At 43.6% G+C, this 17,645-nt stretch overlaps 1 protein-coding gene across 3 annotated transcripts in view; it reads left to right on the top strand.

Moving 5' to 3' along the window:
- Positions 1-17,645, top strand: part of dennd1b (DENN/MADD domain containing 1B) — a 103,310-nt gene that overhangs the window by 44,122 nt on the left and 41,543 nt on the right. The window contains exons 6-10 of one of the 3 annotated variants that reach the window (XM_083969462.1): positions 2,979-3,048; positions 4,913-4,993; positions 6,340-6,399; positions 9,904-9,957; positions 10,610-10,720. In XM_083969462.1, coding sequence (XP_083825588.1) covers positions 2,979-3,048; positions 4,913-4,993; positions 6,340-6,399; positions 9,904-9,957; positions 10,610-10,720 — 376 coding nt within the window. Of the gene's footprint in view, positions 1-2,978; positions 3,049-4,912; positions 4,994-6,078; positions 6,152-6,339; positions 6,400-9,903; positions 9,958-10,609; positions 10,721-17,645 lie in introns of those variants that run through there. The other 2 variants (XM_083969464.1, XM_083969463.1) reach the window with 2 other exon arrangements.

Below are 17,645 nucleotides of genomic sequence, written 5' to 3'. Positions count from 1 at the left end.
CTGAGCCGTCTACAAAGTGTAAGATGACTTACGGTTACAGGTGCCTGTGCATTAAAGGGAATTTAAGACTCATCTAAGGAGCAGGAGTAAATGTCATGCTTAACACCTTATTGGTTCTTTATGGTGGCAAAAAGGGCTCCGGTATTAAGGTTTCATAAAACTGAGGTTTAAAGGCATAATGTGTGTCCACAGTGTTTGGAGATTTACTGGATTATTTGTGTTTGTATTTCACTCTAGATTCACATCACGGATACATATACATACATATACAATGCTGATGCTTTTTTTTTTTTTAAGATTTCAGCCACATTGGTATTTGTGTGCTCTCCAATTCATAACGGCATAATTAGAAGTTCCACTTCCATGGCCCTGTCTTCTGTTAGATATTTCTGTGCTGTTAGGTGGTCTGAGTCGAGGATGGAGAGAGAGCACGCCGGGCTGTGAGTGGGCCGCAGATTAACTGGTTCATTCTTTGAGTACATGGCACTTTGAGAAGACGTGTGTTTAAAATGGCAGGAGAGATTGCGGGGCCCCCACGCACTGAGCACTCCAGTGATGGATGCTCCTCTCTATCGGAGGATTTGCGAAGCACAAACAGATCTGAGCAATGAACTGTGACGAGTAGGAGTATCTCTCTAAGCTTTCCAAACTTTAACTTTGCATCAACAGAGAGAGCAGAGGAGGGAGGTGGGGGGTGGGAGTGGGGTGTGGGGGCAAAACAATACATCTTTAAGTTATATACACTCAATTGCATTTGAATAAAGAATAGAAATCCACTTCATATTGTAGGAATACGTTAGAGGAATATTGATAATTCAGGGGTTGGCTGCCTCCAACAGTGATCATGCATTTTCCTCTAAAACAAAGGATTTACAGCACCTTGGTGCAGGAGTGTAATGACTGTGAGAACCGTGAGGCCTGACGGCTGCTCTGACAGCCAGAGTCCTATTTACATCCCCTTCAACTGTGAAAAATGAAGGATTAATGCCCAGAAGCCTGGCTTTTTAAATACGAACAGGAGTCAGATAACACAAAGGCTTTGTTCTCCCCCTTAGTGTGTATATCAGACTGGGCTATTTTGTGTAATGGTTAAATGTAAAAAAAAAAAAAAAAAAAAAAAAAAGAGACCCCATATGCAGATATTTGTGTTGTATGGCGTTTGATGTGGCAGAAATAGGTCTTCAGGTTGATATCCGGTCAGCATGTGAATTAACATACGCATGTTTGATTTAGCTTCTCCTGCGAGTGTGACCTGATTGCGGTAAATCTTCATGCAGACGTCAAAATATTGGCATGTTAAGAGGCTGATTGTTTCAGACTAATGGTCACTCAGCCTCTCTGATTGGTGCGCTTGGCTGCACTTCTCCGGGAACCCGGCCTGTCATTGGCCCCTTGCGGATTTAGCGATATGAAAATTTGCATTAGGTTCACTTTATTGTTTTCTTGTTGTCTGTTAATTCCAGTCTACAGAGCAGCCAGTGACCCATGCCCTGGAAACTCCTCGGTCTCCTGCTAACTGCCCGTGCAGGACTTCTGTGGCTGATAAACTCACTCACACACACACACACACACACACACAAAACTCTGCCATTACAAAAGTATTATTATATAACCATGGAAATACAGATTGTAACTGCTTTTTTTTTTATTTCAATGAAATTATAGTTTTAATGACTTGTATTTAAAAATGTGTTCACTTACTGATATCAACAAATATGCAGCAAAATCAGTGAGCAAGTCCACTTTTGATTGACTGCCTCATTTGGCCACTAATTTATTTTTCAACCCTTGCATCTCAGCAAGTTTATGAAACATTAATGGGAGTTTCTGTTTATTTCATCGCAATGCTAAGAAGTCCTTATCCAGAATCATTATTCATGCAATGTTCAAACCTGCATGTTTAAACCCCCCAAACTAAATAAAAATCCAATACCTTGATAGGACACCATGTTTTTATTATTTGATTACATAACATTAAATGAACTGAACCCTCACAGCTTTTATGCCAAAAGAAAATGTTGGCCATCTTCCACCGAGAAGAAGCAAGTCGACTTGGCCAAGAATATGTCAAGTTAGTAAAGAAAGCCATGCTGCAGATGCTTTTAGCTTATGGTGGGTGTTCTTAGTGATTAGCTTTAGCACAAACACTGCAGTATAAATTATTTTTGAGCTTGTTAATGAATTTATTTATTTTACATTAATTACATAAGGCAAAGATTATTATTTTTTTCTTGATATGTGAAGGGCATAAAAAGAAGCACAGAGAGGGGCAGGAGGAGGGGTGGGGGGTGAGGGGTGGGGGGGCAGGAGGCATCTTGGGCTGCATTTTTGTTAAGCCTGTGCATCTGGGAGCAGCATGCTTGTAAACCATAGCATCCCTCCGCATCACATGAAAGCTATGGTGTGTGTGTATGTGTGTGTGTGTTTTGTTGTTGTTAAAGAATCTAAAATCTATTGTGTTTTTTTTTCTCCTATCCACCCCTCCCATTGGTCGAAAGAGCAGACATGACAGGAATTCCTAGCATGCAGAGCGCCCTGGTTACGAAGAATGTCAAAATAAGGACTAGATAGCATTTACTTTTTTTTCTTCTTCTTCTTCTTCTTTCTTTCAGGGCAACAATGACTCTGTGGTTCAGAGCAGCTGCACCAGAGAGCACAATATATAAATATAAATATATATATTTCAGTGTTGTTTGAAGCATTAGGTCACTAACAATACCCAGCACATACATTAAGTCAAACCGTTCACACTGTCTGTCAGATAGTAAAAGTATTTATAGACATTGTGACAAAGATTGGGTAATGTCACGCAGGAGGTTTTCATCTGTTGACTATGACTATGATGATGTGAAAACTACATGACATCAAAACTACTGCTTCGATTCACCACATCCTATTTATTTTTTATTGTATATGATAATGCCAGTTTTGCTTGTACAGAGTTTTTATATCTAACTTTGTTTCTCTCTCTCTTCCAGTTATCTACCATGGTTTGAAATCTACTACAAGCTGCTAAATACACTGGCAGACTACCTAACGAAACAACAGGTAACGATCTCATTCGGATGCTGATGCGTATTAAGTGTTTTATGTACATTAAGTGCTTTACCAGGACATTTTCATGACAGTTAGACATGGCAGCATGATCTGACTGAGAAACAAGCACACAGTTTTGTGTTTTTGAAACGGTTCTGTGGTGAGATATTTTCCTCCATTCTGTTCCTCCTCTGCATGCTGCATGTTGTCTTTTGTGTGCAAGTTTTGTTCGCCGTCTTGGGCTTGACTTGGCTTCTGTTGTTAGCAGCAACAATGTTGACATTTCACAGACCAAACGCTGATCTGACACTGGAAGTTATTCCTGATGATTTACTGGAAAACAAATCGTTAAGAAAAAAAAACACACACACACGCACGCACGCAAGCGTACACATACACATACACACAAATGCTTCTCGCATCTCACAAAAAGTCTTTTCCCCTGACTATTCACTGCATTGTACTAGCAAAGGGAGGGGAAATGTAAAATATGCAACAAACTGGGGAGATGTGCAGCGTCTAGCGCAGAGGGTGTAGGTGATGTTCCCATGTTTAGACTGAAGAGAGAGGAAGAAGGAGGGAGGAAGACAGAGCAATGGGAGAGAGAGCAGAGAGCTTTGGGACCGCTTTCAATTGTCATGTAGTCACTGCTTCCCTCAGAGACCCTCAGAGAGCGATGATCAGGACTAAGAGTGTTGCTAAAGAAGACAATCGCATAAACATACACGCACTTCTGTGACTGAAAGGAACTCAGCAGGATAATCGAATATACAGAGAGAGAGAAAGAGAGAGAGAGAGAGAGAGACAGAGACAAGCAGAATAGAGGACAGTTTGTGTGTGGGGAAAAGAGTGAAGAAGAGAAAGACAGAAAGATTGCTGGAAATCCTGGGTGACTGAAGTGTTAGTGTGCATGATTTGGTTTCTATTTACCCCGCTGTCCGTTCCAGGCGAGAGGGAGATGTTGACAGACGAGGGAAGACAGAAGAGCGATGAGGGTTTAAGGCGAAGGGTAAATGAACTGTTTCCCCAGGCCGTGTTGCTGACCATGCGTGTGAGCATTGAGCCTCTCATGACAGGAGGCTGTTCGATTGCACACACCCTAACACCCCCTCCTCCTCCTCCCCACCCCCCCCTTCTCCTTCTTCTCTTTACTGTATATTGCCGCCCATTCCTCCTCGGTTTCTTTTTCTCTCTCTAGCACGCACACGCACACACACACACACACACACAAATACACACACACAAACAACATGCACATTTCCTCAAACAAGCAACAGCTCGTAGCCAAGACCAAAACAAAGTTCTCTGAGAGGGCAACAGAAGCTCAAACAAACAGTGCCCAGCCTCTGTGTTCACAGTAGTTTAGTTTAGTTGAGTTTAAATACAAGTTGCAAAGTTTTGTGCCCCCCCCCCCCCCCTTGGTTCTCCAGCTAGTGGCCTGAGAGTGTAAATAACAGTCTTGTCGTGGAGCTCATAAATGCTGGAGGAATAATCTCGGGGCCTGTTCTGTGGTCAAGCGACGGCTCTCCGACGGCTTCTTAAAGCCCCCTGTCTTTAGAGCGTAGACCCCCTCGCTTAATTAATGACAGCCCGCTCTCGGCCGTAAATCAACGCCGCCGGATAATAAGCGTCTGCAGCCCTACGCTCAGCCGTCTTTTAACCTCAGCATTGCTCGTTAAACATATGTCAGTCGGATGTTTTGGAGCCCTTCAGGCCTCGCTGCAGGATTGCCCTCTGGTCTGCAGCGAGCGCCTGTCCCAACACTGTTGCTAAGATTGACACATAAGTGGTGACATCAGCAACACAAGAAAAATAAAATGCATGTGTCCTATGTTTTTATGTTTCTCTCTCTTTTGTTTCTTCTCCCCCCCCCCAGGAAAATGACTTGAATGACATGCTGAATTCTCTCCATGATCTGCCTGTGCCAAAGCCCTTCACGCCAGTCAACCTGAGTGTGGTAGGTATAGATCTTCTATTCTTCCTTATCAGAGGCAAGACAACTTTGAGCAGAAAAGGGAAAGAGGGAGAGAAGGCCAGGTGGGTTGCTCGCTCTAAGAGTGTGTTGTTGCAACAGGAAGGAGACTGTTGAGAAGAAGAGGAGATGATGGCTGGAGTAGTTTAAAAGTAGAGCAAAAGATACTGAAGACAAAACGAGTAATCGTAAAGTAAAAAAAAAAAAAAGTGGAGACAGAAATTGAGGGATAATGAGAACTAAAACAAAATTGACACAAAGACGAGAGGAGGAGACAAAGATGGCATGAAAACAGACAAAAAGAAGAAATAGGGCAGACAGGCAGAAGCAGGGAGAGATCAACAAAGGAAAGAGGTTGAGATGGAGGAGATGGATGAGGGAGCAGCCGAGCAGACAGAAAGTGGAGGAAGAGGTTAAGACGCCGCACTAGGCAGGAGCAGAGAGACACCGAGGGCCCACCACTGACACTCTGTTTGGAAACAAGAAGTGGCGCTAACAGGTTTTTGTGTGATAAGCTGGAGCTGGACATGTTTAAACTTGAAGGCTCCTTTCACAACTCGTCATGTCTCCCGCTTATCAAACACCGAAATGGCTTAATGATCCCAGGTCCCTCAAAGTCGGCCGGCGTTTGCGTTAACTCTGACACAATCTCTCCTTGTGTGTTTCCAGCTCGTACATAAAACACTCACTCCTGAACACTTTTGCCTACCATAAACCTGTCCTATTTAAGTAGAATGTAATGGTTTTCAATGGGGCTGGTGCACTCTCAGTGTGTTGTGCAGTAGTATCTATACGAACTCAACACCGTAATGGGATCAAAAGAGTTTCATTGTTAGCCTATGTCTTTTTTTTTTTTTACCAATTGAAGAAGCAACTCTGGGTCTTTTCCGTGGCATAGGTCTCTGAAAGATACGCATCTACAGTAATTACACCGATGAATATACAACATAATATGACTAATATGAGGTAATCAATAGATCTCTATGAGGGTTAACAAGGTCAGTGTAGATTCCTTGTGAATAATCTTTTCTTTGTGTCAGTATTTTTTATTTATTTATTTATTTTATCAGCTCTCGAATGCGAACTAAACCTTTTCATCTGAATCTCCGAGCTTCATTGGAAAAGAAGCCCCGGAGAACAGAGGTGATAGCTTCATCTCGTTTCTGCAGAAGCCACTGGTTTGATATTTAATTGATGAAGCAGAATTATTCCCTAAAAGAGTGGTTTTTTGTTTTATCATGGCAGCCAAGAAGAAGGATCATTGTCCCCTTTCATGTGTGAACCCTGTTTTGCTCTCTCTCTCTCTCCCTCTCCCTCTCTCATTGTGCAAGAATGAGCAGTTGTATATTGCCACTGGGCAAGTACTGCGAGATCGGCAAAGCAAGGAGCCGGTGAGTGGAGGGGAATGAGTGAACAGCAGAGTTGGGAGGAGGGAAGGAGGCTGCTGTGAAATATGAAACCGCTGCTGTACTAATCGCATGGGAGCCGCGGCTTTCCAATTTGGCCAAATAAGCTGCGCTATCTTTTTAAATATAACAAAAACAAACTATCCTGGGCCTTGGTGTATGTTTCTTCTCCTCTGGAAAACAATCAAACTTTGTAAATGATTAATGCCATTCCACTCTGCTATATTCTCTCTCTGAATATCAAAAGTTTTCACCCCCACCCCCCCCTCTCTCTCTTTATGTTTAAAGCAAACGCAATTGTGCTCAAAAAATCTCCTTGATGCCTTTCCAGTTAACCCACTTTCAGTGTTTTTGTATAAACATGTGATTGAAAGAACAAGAAAAAAGGCAGATAAGCAAGCAAACAGCCAATGAAAGCCTGGGTTGGGTTGAGGAGCACGGCTTGTGATAATCACAGTGCCACGAATTTGTCGACCAACGGGGAAGGAAACGTTATTTAGCAAACAGAAGGAAAAGAAAGACGGAGATGTCGAGAGATTTAAACAGTACGGTGCACCTCACTGTTTGTGTGGCAGTTACAGGGGGAACTCTTAGCCTCTCATGTATTTCCCAGAGTCCCTGATCTTTTTACAATAATTTATTTGTTGGGTTTATTTAGCCTTTAATCATCCTGTTCCTGGTCTTCTTTGCAGTGGGTTTACGAATAAGTTTAGCAAACATGACTTTGAAACCAGGATTTTTAACAACGCTTGCTGTCTGTCCACACAATTTGATTAAAGAAAACAAAGCCAATAGAGTGTCAATTATTCAGTCTTTGTGTACTATAAAATCCACACAGCTAATCCCTGAGGTTCATTATGTATCATGTCTTGTAGTATTTCATGTTGTGATACATGTGTATTAAATGTTCTGATAGCTGCAATGCTAGCTAGCCTACCTCTGCTCCTCTGCTTCAGTGTAAACACAAGTTGAGCAATATACCTTAAGAAGAAAAATCGTCGGCAAAGCATTTTACCCAAGATACCGTTCTTGAAAAATCCTCAGAATATACAAATTAAAAGCATTAGGTACATTTTCCAGCTGCACATTACTCCAGGGCAGAAAAACCTGGTGGTTTTGCTTCCGTCTTGCTTGTGGGCAAAAAGCTCCTTGTAAATAAAACAACTGGTTGGTTCAGTTTTGACATTTTTAATCTGCCAAGAATTCATATTTTTTAACTTAACATCAACTACGTATAAAACATGTATATTTAGCCTTTTGCTGCTAGAAACAAGATATAAAAGACCTCATTCTTACGTTGTATGCATATTCGGGACTTTTTCTACTCCTTCAGTGCACATGTTGCAGCTAAATTTAGAGGAGGACTTCACTTCACTGAAGTGTAAAAAAAAAACAATAGTGTGCTTGGTTTTTTTTGTAGATAGATTTTCACATTTGGTTAAAATATGCATAAATTATGGTTGCCCGATAACACCTACAGTACCATAAAGAACGGTGTGTGTAGGAGTTTACAAATCGAACGCTCATGAACGTATATCTTTTGGCTAGGAAATTAAGAGAAAAAAAAGCCAGCAATTTAGTGTTTGTGTTCCATGTTTATCTCCTCAGCTTCATCCGACTACAACAATGACCCTCATTTGGGAATACAATAGTTGTTTATTCATGTTAATTTCTTTTTCAATTTTCACAATTAATATATGCACTTAGGAAGTGAAATATTTAGGTTGTTTTACATTAAACTAAATGATCCAAAGTCAACAACAGACAAAGCACTTGTACTGTATGCTGTATGTTTATTTCTTTTTAATTATCTCAATTAGTGATCCATTTGCTCACTTAAGGTTAATTACCATTCGCCTTTTCATTGGTGGCGATGGGATTTATAGCAATTTGGAAAAAGTTCCCACCGCTGGATGACTGATTAATATATCAATGTTAGGCACCAGAACAGCACTGATCAGATCAGAAGCATCTTTTGTAGTAATTTACACACATCAGTCACTCAAATAATGTCATGACAAGTGTAGACCCAGCTGTTCAAAATAGCACATAATAAAATACAACTATTTGAATCTGTATCATGTTGCATGAAAACAAACTGTTGTTACTTTTCTCAGGACAATAAGATGATCTATTTTCTTTTTAAAGCTTTGGTTATTTTCTCTCTGGCTGTGATGGGTGGGGCTTTCTCTCTTCTCTTGTGGTCTTGTGTCTCTATAATCAGAGACATCTTTCTCTCTCTTGGTGATGAAACTTTTGATAGGGTGGCTGGTTAACAATAGGTCTCAATATCTGCATGTTCTTACTGTAATAATTTGTGATGTCAAATGTTGTTTGTGATGTACAATATAATTGCTACATTGTTCTCTATCGAACAATGTTATTGAGCTTGCATTTGAAATGTGTTTTTGAATAGTTGTGTTTTTCTATTTAGTGCATACTGGCCGAAGAGTTTGCCACAGAAGTGCAGATATACAGTTGGGGGGGAAAAAAAGTGTTTCCTTTTCACTCTTAGGTCATGAGTACAGCACCTTTTTACAACCACCTTTCTGGTGCCAGATATAATTCTTCCTCCCGAAGGGGCCACAAATGAAATGAAGTCTCTAATATTAGAGCAAGCACAGACTGTGGGTGTGAGCCTGACATTATTAGTCCAACAGTTCGCAAAACAAGTCAGTATTTGTCACAAGTGTGGACCCTGTGCAGATGAATAAATTGTAATATCTTACTTTAAATACTGTGTTTGCAGTGTGAGAGAATTTACTCTACACACACTACAGTGGATCCAAGAGAAGACCTGCAACAGATGGTCGAGTGAAGGCCCAGAAAAACACAGGTGTACTAAGGATACAGGAGCGAGAGTGTGTGTTTATGTATGTGTGTGTGTGTGTGTGTGTGTGTGTGTGTGTGTGTGTGTGTGTGTGTGTGTGTGTGTGTGTGTGTGAGAGAGAGAGACGGAGACACGATGGTGTGTTTCAGTTGGTGGTTTGTCTACCTGTCTCCAAACAGCACCTCTCTCAGGCCCCTTTGATCTGAACACTGAACCTGCCCTGCTCTCCCAAAGTGAGACAGGCAGCCCTGTGATCCTCTAAACAACCTGTGTGTGCATGCCTGAGTGTGTGTCTGTGTGGATGCACACGTGCACAGTTAGTGCACGTATACTTTTGTCTGTGTCTTGGTGCTCCACAAGCCTTTTTAATGCTTAAATAAAGACTCCAGTTTTCCACCGGAGACATCACCCCAGTCTGTGTCTATTGGGAGCTGAGCTGCTATTGAGCTTTCTCTGTTCTGTAGGCCTGATAAAAGCATTGCCACAGTTCAGACACCAGCTCAGCAATTCATATAGACAGAGCTGAAGATGAGCCATAAATCATAGAACAAAGTGAACGGCCTTTCCCCCCCCTCTTCGCCTTATTCTCTTCTGTGTGAGTGGTATGCTTCACTTGTGACCTTCCCTCTTCTTTCTCCCGCATGTTTGTGTTTTCGCAGCACTCCTACTTCATCGCCCCGGATATCAATGGACTGCCAACTATCCCTGAGAGTGTAAGTATTCATGGAAAAAGAAAAAGAAGAGAGACAGAAAGAGACAAAGAGAGATCCCTCTCCTCTAGAAATCTCTGCCTCTAATCGTTTTTAATCAGATACACTTGTCACCTTTTGAAATTATTGCATCATCCCCTTGTTTCAGTTTGATCTCCTGTGGTGCTTGTACTTTTAATGTCGAAGTTCAGTGATCACCATGGGTATTTTGAGGATTCAAACTGAACACATGTTCTTTGTTGAGTATTTAAATCGTAGCTCGTATCATCCCGAGCCTTCCCAAGTCTCCGTAGCTCGTGTCATCTTTTTACGCTTTACGGCGAGTGACACCAGAGGAAAACAGTAACCAAGCCTGGCAGTTCTAAGCAGCAATGATTGATACGGTGTCAGTTTTCTAAACATGACTATAACATGTGGATGAAAGATGATAAATGTCATTTAAATATGAACTTCTTGTCCACTTACTTTTTTTTTTTTTTACCGTGCAGCAATATGTGCCGAGGGAGAAGTCCAAGTCCTTTTCCCAGCCAGCACTGCTTGTCTCTCGTTATGGCACACTGTGGCACTCTCACCGTCTGTAGCACTGACACTTTACTGCAAGCAAAGACAGTTTATTATGTACCTGCAATATCCTTCTGTTCCTGTCTATCTCCAGAGGAACCTGACAGAGTACTTTGTGGCTGTGGACGTCAACAACATGCTCCAGCTCTACGCCAGTATGCTGCACGAACGGCGCATCATCATTACCTCAAGCAAGCTTAGCACTGTGAGTCCATTCTCTCCGCCGCAGTCACCTATCAGTTCTGCCCTGTCACACACAAGAGGGAAAATGGGTTAGAAAACAGTTAAAACATCCCAACGACTTGAAGGATGACTAATGTCAAAACATTGTTGGTGTAAGTTTCCTCACACTTTTCATTCAAGTTTAGATGAAGCTTTCAGTCATGAAATGTTACAGTATGCTTTGTGTTCTCCGTTTGCCATGTTCGATGCTGTGGATTAGCTGCACGCTACCCAAAGAGAAAAGTTATAAGTCATAATATGAGAAAATGTTGCTAATTTACAGTCAAGAGAGTCACAGTTGCGATCTTTTGGCTTCATGTCAAATCCAGAGATCGAAGTGCTCTGCCAAAAAAAGTCTATAGCTCAAATGTTGGGACTGTTTCCTAGATTGAACACGATACTCTTCATCAATATTCCAGCAGGATATCAAAACCCTAAGTAGCACGATGAGAATATTTATCTGACATGGCGATGCTACTTGTACAGAAGAGAGTTGAACTGATCTGTCGCCACCAGCACCACAACCCCACCCCTCCTCCTCCTCCTCCTCCTCCTCCTCTCCCCACGCTGGCATCCTGCAGTCAAGACAGCCGCGCTGTCTTCGCCGAGCTCTGACAAGCTGTGAAATCCACACTGAAGCCTGGATTATATTTGACTGTTTGTCTTGTAACCGCAACATATTAATGGCCACAAAGCCTTAAATTATCCGTTATTACGTGTCTTAGCTCGTTCACATAATTTAAAGTCACTTCTGTCTGCATGAGGGAGGAAATCGCTCTGTCTCTCTCCCCTCTTCCTCCCTCTGTTCCTCATTCCTCCCCCCCCTCCTCCTCCCCTGTTATCTTTGAGACTGATGAGGCACAGCCAAATGTTTATGACAGATGAGATGGAAGAGGGAAGTGATGTCATCCAAGCCCTATCTGTATCTGTAGTGAAGCCCGTCCTGCCTCTGTATCTACAAGGCTGCACAACACTGAGCAGCCGGAGGGGCCCGTGGTGGTGATGGGTTCTGGAGGGGCGGTGGTGGTGGTGGTGGTGGTGGTGGGGGGGGATTGTACCAAGGTATCCCATAGGAGCTATAATCAGCATGAGCTGTAAAAAAAAATTACCCAGCCCTCAGAGAGTTTCACCTGTCTCCCCTCAGCTTTTCAGACCAGCAGCACCTCCACTCGGGATAGAGGCAGCACACTGTGCTGTGACACGAGGGTTACACGATGTAAATTATCAGACTCAAGGGTGAAGGTGTTTTTCTTTTTAGAAAGGGAAGAGGGGGGCGGAGGTGATTTTGTCTGTGATTTACAGTTTTCTGCGGCTCGGAGACAAATCTTGCCTTGTTTTTTTAACAAATATATGCCGACAGGATATTTTAAGAGCTTCCACGTCAGACCTTTACCTCTGTAAGCCTTTTATCCTCTGCAATCCTTCATCCACTCATCTGTCTATCCATCCATCTTCCTCGGGGAGAGGTGTTTTGGTTTGGTAGCGATATATGTCAGGCACTGTAGTACAAAGGTATTTTCACATCTCCACTGGGATTACTAGCGGGCCTGGTGTTATTACTGCTCCTGTGATGCGTTATTTTTCGCTGTTGGATTCGAGTGACCTCTTAGTTCAAGTGGAAATGGCTGCCATGATTCTTGAAGCCGGCTATGTATATGTGCTTAACTGAAAAGAGAGCAGCTCATTATCCACACCACTGTCTTGTGATCAAATATCATAAAGGAACGCGAAATATATAATTAATGTCAGGGTTTGTCATAATGTTTGCTAAAGTGAGTGTTAGCAGTCGCTGGATAGACAGGTAATATTTCTATAGTTTGCCTGCCACAGATAGAGGATGTATGAGAAAAGGTATTGTTAGTAACATCGTTAGTACCATCCAGCTGCTTTTCACCACCTCCGCCTGTCCAGCCTCTCAGCCAAGCAGAGAGAAACAGAGAAAGGAAAGAGCAGAGAGAGAAAGAGAGAGACAGTGAAACACACACACATACTGTAACACACATACACATAGATATACTGCATTTATTCTGCCTGCTCTAGGTGCTGCCTGTGTTAAAGCCCCCGGTGAACCCACTGTGTCAGTCTGTCGGTACATGGCCGGCGCGTCTCGCGAGCAGCCAACAGCAAAGGAATAAATCATGATCTTACAACAATGCGTCAGTTGACTTATTGCTGTTTCGTGACCAGAGGTGAATGGTACCACTGTTTTAAAAGAAGGGCCGGTCGGTCGGTCGGTCGGCGGTGGCGCAGGGGGCGGGAGCCAGCCGAGCGTGCAGCCTTGTCACAGGGCCGTATAATAGGGCTGCATCGGCCCTTCCTCTAACTAGTCAGTTGGGAGGCCCCCCCATCCCCACCCCCACCACCACCAATCGCCCCACCGCCCTCCATGTCTTTCATCTGCCGAGGCCCCCCAGCTCTCGAGCCCAGCCTCTGCCCTGCCCAAACTCACACAGCTCGGCCCCGGCACCAGCTGACAGCAGCGCTCTCATCAGCCTGTCAGGCCTATGCTAACAAGGAGCTATCCATCCACCGTGCCCTAGAGTGCCAGCTGTCTCTCTGTTTCCTGCCTTTTCCTCTGTTGTTCCTCTGCCTCTCTTTCCCCCGACTTCTTCTCTCTATTTCTCTCTGTCTTAGTTATTCCTGCTCGCTGACATATTATTTTTCTGTCCATCTGTCTCTCAGTCACTCTGCACTCTGCACCTCTCTTTCTCTTTCTCCCTCTCTCTCTGCCTTTACCTCCTTCTTCCTGGGTGTCTTAATGTGTCTCTCTGTTGTTGGGCATCCACAGAACATCGGGACACCCCCCCCCCTCTCTCTCTCCTCCTCCTCCTCTTCCTCCCCTCCTTCCCCCCCTCAATAGACTCATCTCAGCCCCATGCCATGTGTCTGACTTAACGTTTGTGTTGTGCCACCGTGGCCGTGTCTGTGCACATGCGCATGTTGTGGGTGTTGGTGTGTCTTTTTTTGTTTTTTTTTGTTTTGCATGCATCTGTTTGTGCGTGTCTCGTGCGCTCACAGGTGTTGGTGCCTTATGCCGTTATGTCTTTCTGTAAAAAGAGTCGGCGACTCTGTGTGCATGCGTGGGAGGCCTGGCGTTAGCTGTTACCCCGGGTTGTCCTCTGTGCCCCGTCTCTCCACCTACTTGTTTGTGGCACACCTGCATTGCGCCGGGCCTGACATCGGTGTTTGTCAACAGAGGGAAAAGCAGAGCGCAGGTAATTGGCGACTTATTCGGCGCAGGGGAGGGAGAGGGAAAGGCTAACACGGCGATAAACAAACAGGAGGAATGAGGGAGCGGTGGCAACGGGCAGAAGGACGGCAGGAGGAGAGAGGGGAGGCGAAGAGAGAACAGAATAAGAAATGAAGGATTGGGATGAAAACGATACCGGTGAATGAGAATTTGGAGAGTGTGCAAGGGACGGAGTTGGGAGGAAAGGCTTGTGGAGGGGAAATGAGTGTTTGAGTCTGGTGTGAGGAGGTCAAGAACAACTCTGCTGATACCATTCCTCCTGTCAAATCGAATTCTGTTGCCTACAGCAGCGGCTATTTGTCTCGCACTCCGCTCTCACTTGTCAGATAACACATGTAAAAAAGTTTCTACATCTGAGAAGAAACTGCCGGCAGAGGGAATAAATGCAGGTTATATTCTCTCTCTCTCTTTCTCTTTATGTAAAACGTATGTAAAATAATAAGTGAAAGTGGTGTGTGAAGGCCCCAACAGTAGCTGTTGCTCTTTTCTGTCTTGTGTTTCACTTCAACATGTCCAGTTGCTCAGGTAAAGAGGAAAGAGTCAGTGGGTGGAAACACACTGCTCGCTGACAGAGTCTGCAGAGCTCTTAATAGTCGCAATGTTGAGAAGATCCGAGGTCTGTGGCAGGTCTGGTGCTTTAAGAAAACGTCATTGTTGTACTGTAAGGCCGTGCTGTCATTCAGAAACGTAGAAGGACAAGCTCATCTGAATATGGAGATCAGTTTGGTGGCTGCCCACATACTGTATAATTAGGACTGTTTTAACTTTCTGTCATAATTTGGTCAAATTACTTGTACAAAAATCAAATTAGCTGTATTCCTGCTTAATATTCATCTTATACATCTGATACAGTTGAGTACTCTTTCAAACAAGTGTGCAAACTGAAAACAGTGTGCTGTCGGAGGCCATTATTATCCCACAATGCAATGCACAAAGGAAACCGAGTAGCTGCTCACAGCTGGAAAATATTAAACTAAATTGTAAATGGTGGGAAAAAGAGTTTAGTGAACACAGGAGAAAACAGAGGAGAAGAAACTAAGTCTGAAATCTTTGGAGAAGCGTTTTAATGTGTCTTTGACTGACATCCAACAGTTTATATACAATATGTATACTAACTGCAAGAGCAATAAGCAACAGACATTGAATATGCAGCACACACTGTGTACTGTTGGTGTGTTGTCTGTAATTGAAACACAACCTCTGACTCACACTCAGACCACGTTATTGACAAACCTGGTGTGTGACCTCTGAGCTGAGGTTTATTTCTACCTACTTGAAATGCAGATTTTATTTTCTCTTTACTTCTTTTTCTTCTTCTTCCTTCTTCTCCCACTTTGACCTCCTCCTCTTCATCTCTTGAAGCCTCTCCATCTTTCTCTCTCCGTCTCTTCTTCCTTTAGTGGCGTTGAATGGATCTGGGAAAACCAGTGTTAGTATATGGACACTTTCTGTCTCAGATACGGCGCGCTAAGAAAGCTCTCAGGGCAGAACCAAAGACCTTGACTGTTTTTTGAAGCAGGCTGTCGCTGTATAATCGGTTAGCTTCTCTCAGAGGAAGGGGCAACACACACACGCACACACACACACACACACACCCACGCACACACGCCCAGTGTGAGAGGCAGGCAGCCCCTCATTACCAGGCAGAGCCCTGGTCCCCGAGGACTGGACCCAGCACCTAATCCTGTATTTGTTCTTGGGGACTGTATCTGTGATTCTCCATTGAATGGAATATTAAGCACCCAGGTCTTTTGTGGAGCGTGTAAGCCATTTGGCTCCACTCATCTATTATTTATCAGCCTGGCAAATATTTTATCAGCCTTAGCCTCTCATGACCCACTCTCATGTGAAGCCCCCCTCTAAATGAAGAAAAAAAAGAGGAGTACAATTTCTCTTTTTTCCAATTTATCTTCCTTTTTACTTTTTGCCTCATTCGTTCTAAAGCCTTAACAAGGACACAGGGATTTGTATTAAGCTGAATTAGAGAAGCAAATATGTGAACTATTCCTCTGCAGTTCCCTCCAAGTTACCTTATCTCAGGCACACTGCCACTTCCATCGCTTTGGAGATAGGAAATAAAAGAAAACAGAAATCTAGATTTGCTTTATAAATCATTATCTTAGTTTCAGTATGCCCCCCCCTCCTCCTCCCTCTCGGCCAACTCCCTGAAGCCAGCCACCCAGCCTGAGAAGAAGAGAAACAGAGAGACTCCTGTTTTCCCTTTCAACCTGAGAGTAAATCATGCCAGTTGGGGGACTCACCTTGAGGCCTGGTGGAGATAATTGGAGTTGGTTAGCGAGGTGTTCTGTGCCATTACCTCCTGGTACCAGCGAATGGCTGGGGCTTGTCTCACACTCCCAGAGGAGGAATACACTCGCCTGTTGGCTCTCCACTGTGTGTGTGTGTGTGTGTGTGTGTGTGTGTGATGTGTGTGTGTGTGTGTGTGTGATGTGTGTACGTATGTGTGTATGTATACCCAGAGCCGCTTTTCTGACCTCTCTTCATCACAATTTAATGGCCTGTTACCGTCACTGCTTTGGAAAAGGGGAGAGAAGGGTGTGTTGGTTTTGATAGTAGCTCTTCCACCAAGTGCTTCACTTTCACACATTAATATTCATAGCATTGATTTATTTTCAGAATTAACAATAAAAACAAACTGTTTGCCAGGGAATTAATCCTGACAGGAGCGTGGCATTGTTGTGTTTTATTTGAAGACGGCAGGCAGTGTAAATATGCATATGCAGATACACAGAGCAAGACACCAATTAAATGTTGATTAAGTCCTAACTATTGTGGGACTGGGTGTATGAGAGATTGCACTGAGACAATAAAAAAAAAAAGAAAAAGAAAAGATCTTTGCTTTTTTTTTCTGGCCGATATGAAAAATGGATGCAGTTAAACATGCAGGGAGGGAGGCACATGGACACATACAAACACACACGCACACACAAATGCACACACACACATGCTCTTAGACTTTTTTTGTCGTGAGCCTTTCAGATGTCCAGGCTTGATGTTTGGGTGGATTGCGAAGGGGGTGGGGCTCTCGCTTTTTCTTTTTCTCTGGCAGTGGTTTTCAGCCGCCAAACTCGCCCACTTTTGGCCGGTCAATTGTGACACTGTGTGTGTCAGCGAGCAGGGGGTCTCCTGGTAGTTGCGCTTGTGTGTGTGATAGTGTGTGTCCGCTTCACACATTGACTGTGAAGCTGCAGCAGTATAACAGCGGCTGCTGCTCCGGGGTCCCGGCGGTATTGGCCTAGCCCGCAGTCTCTCTTGGCTAACTCATGTTTCATTCTTTGGCAATTTGCCCTAATGAAGTCCCGCAGGAGCCCCTCAGACCTCTGTTCTCTTTCCATATTTAATCATGTTATTTTAATCTGGGGGATGAGCTAAAGCCTCTTTCTCCTGCCTTGTCTGTGTGTGTGTGCGCGTGTGTGTGTTGCAGGTCATTACTATAGCTGGGTTTTCATGAGATGGGATGTCAAGAGGGGGATGCTTTGCTTTAAGACACTGTGAGACAATGACTTTAATTTTATGTGTAATGCTGGGTTTGACAATGTAGAGAGCTTCTTTGAAAGGGAACGTCATCTTCATGTGATTGCTTCTCATTATTTGTTAAAAAAAAAAGAGGTTAATTATTCCATATTTTCTCTTTAAT

This window comes from Trachurus trachurus (assembly GCF_905171665.1).
Source record: "Trachurus trachurus genome assembly, chromosome: 4".
NCBI classification, from domain to species: domain Eukaryota; kingdom Metazoa; phylum Chordata; class Actinopteri; order Carangiformes; family Carangidae; genus Trachurus; species Trachurus trachurus.
The sequence above is the reverse complement of the archived record's forward strand: the minus strand, read 5'-3'. Positions and strand labels throughout refer to the sequence as shown.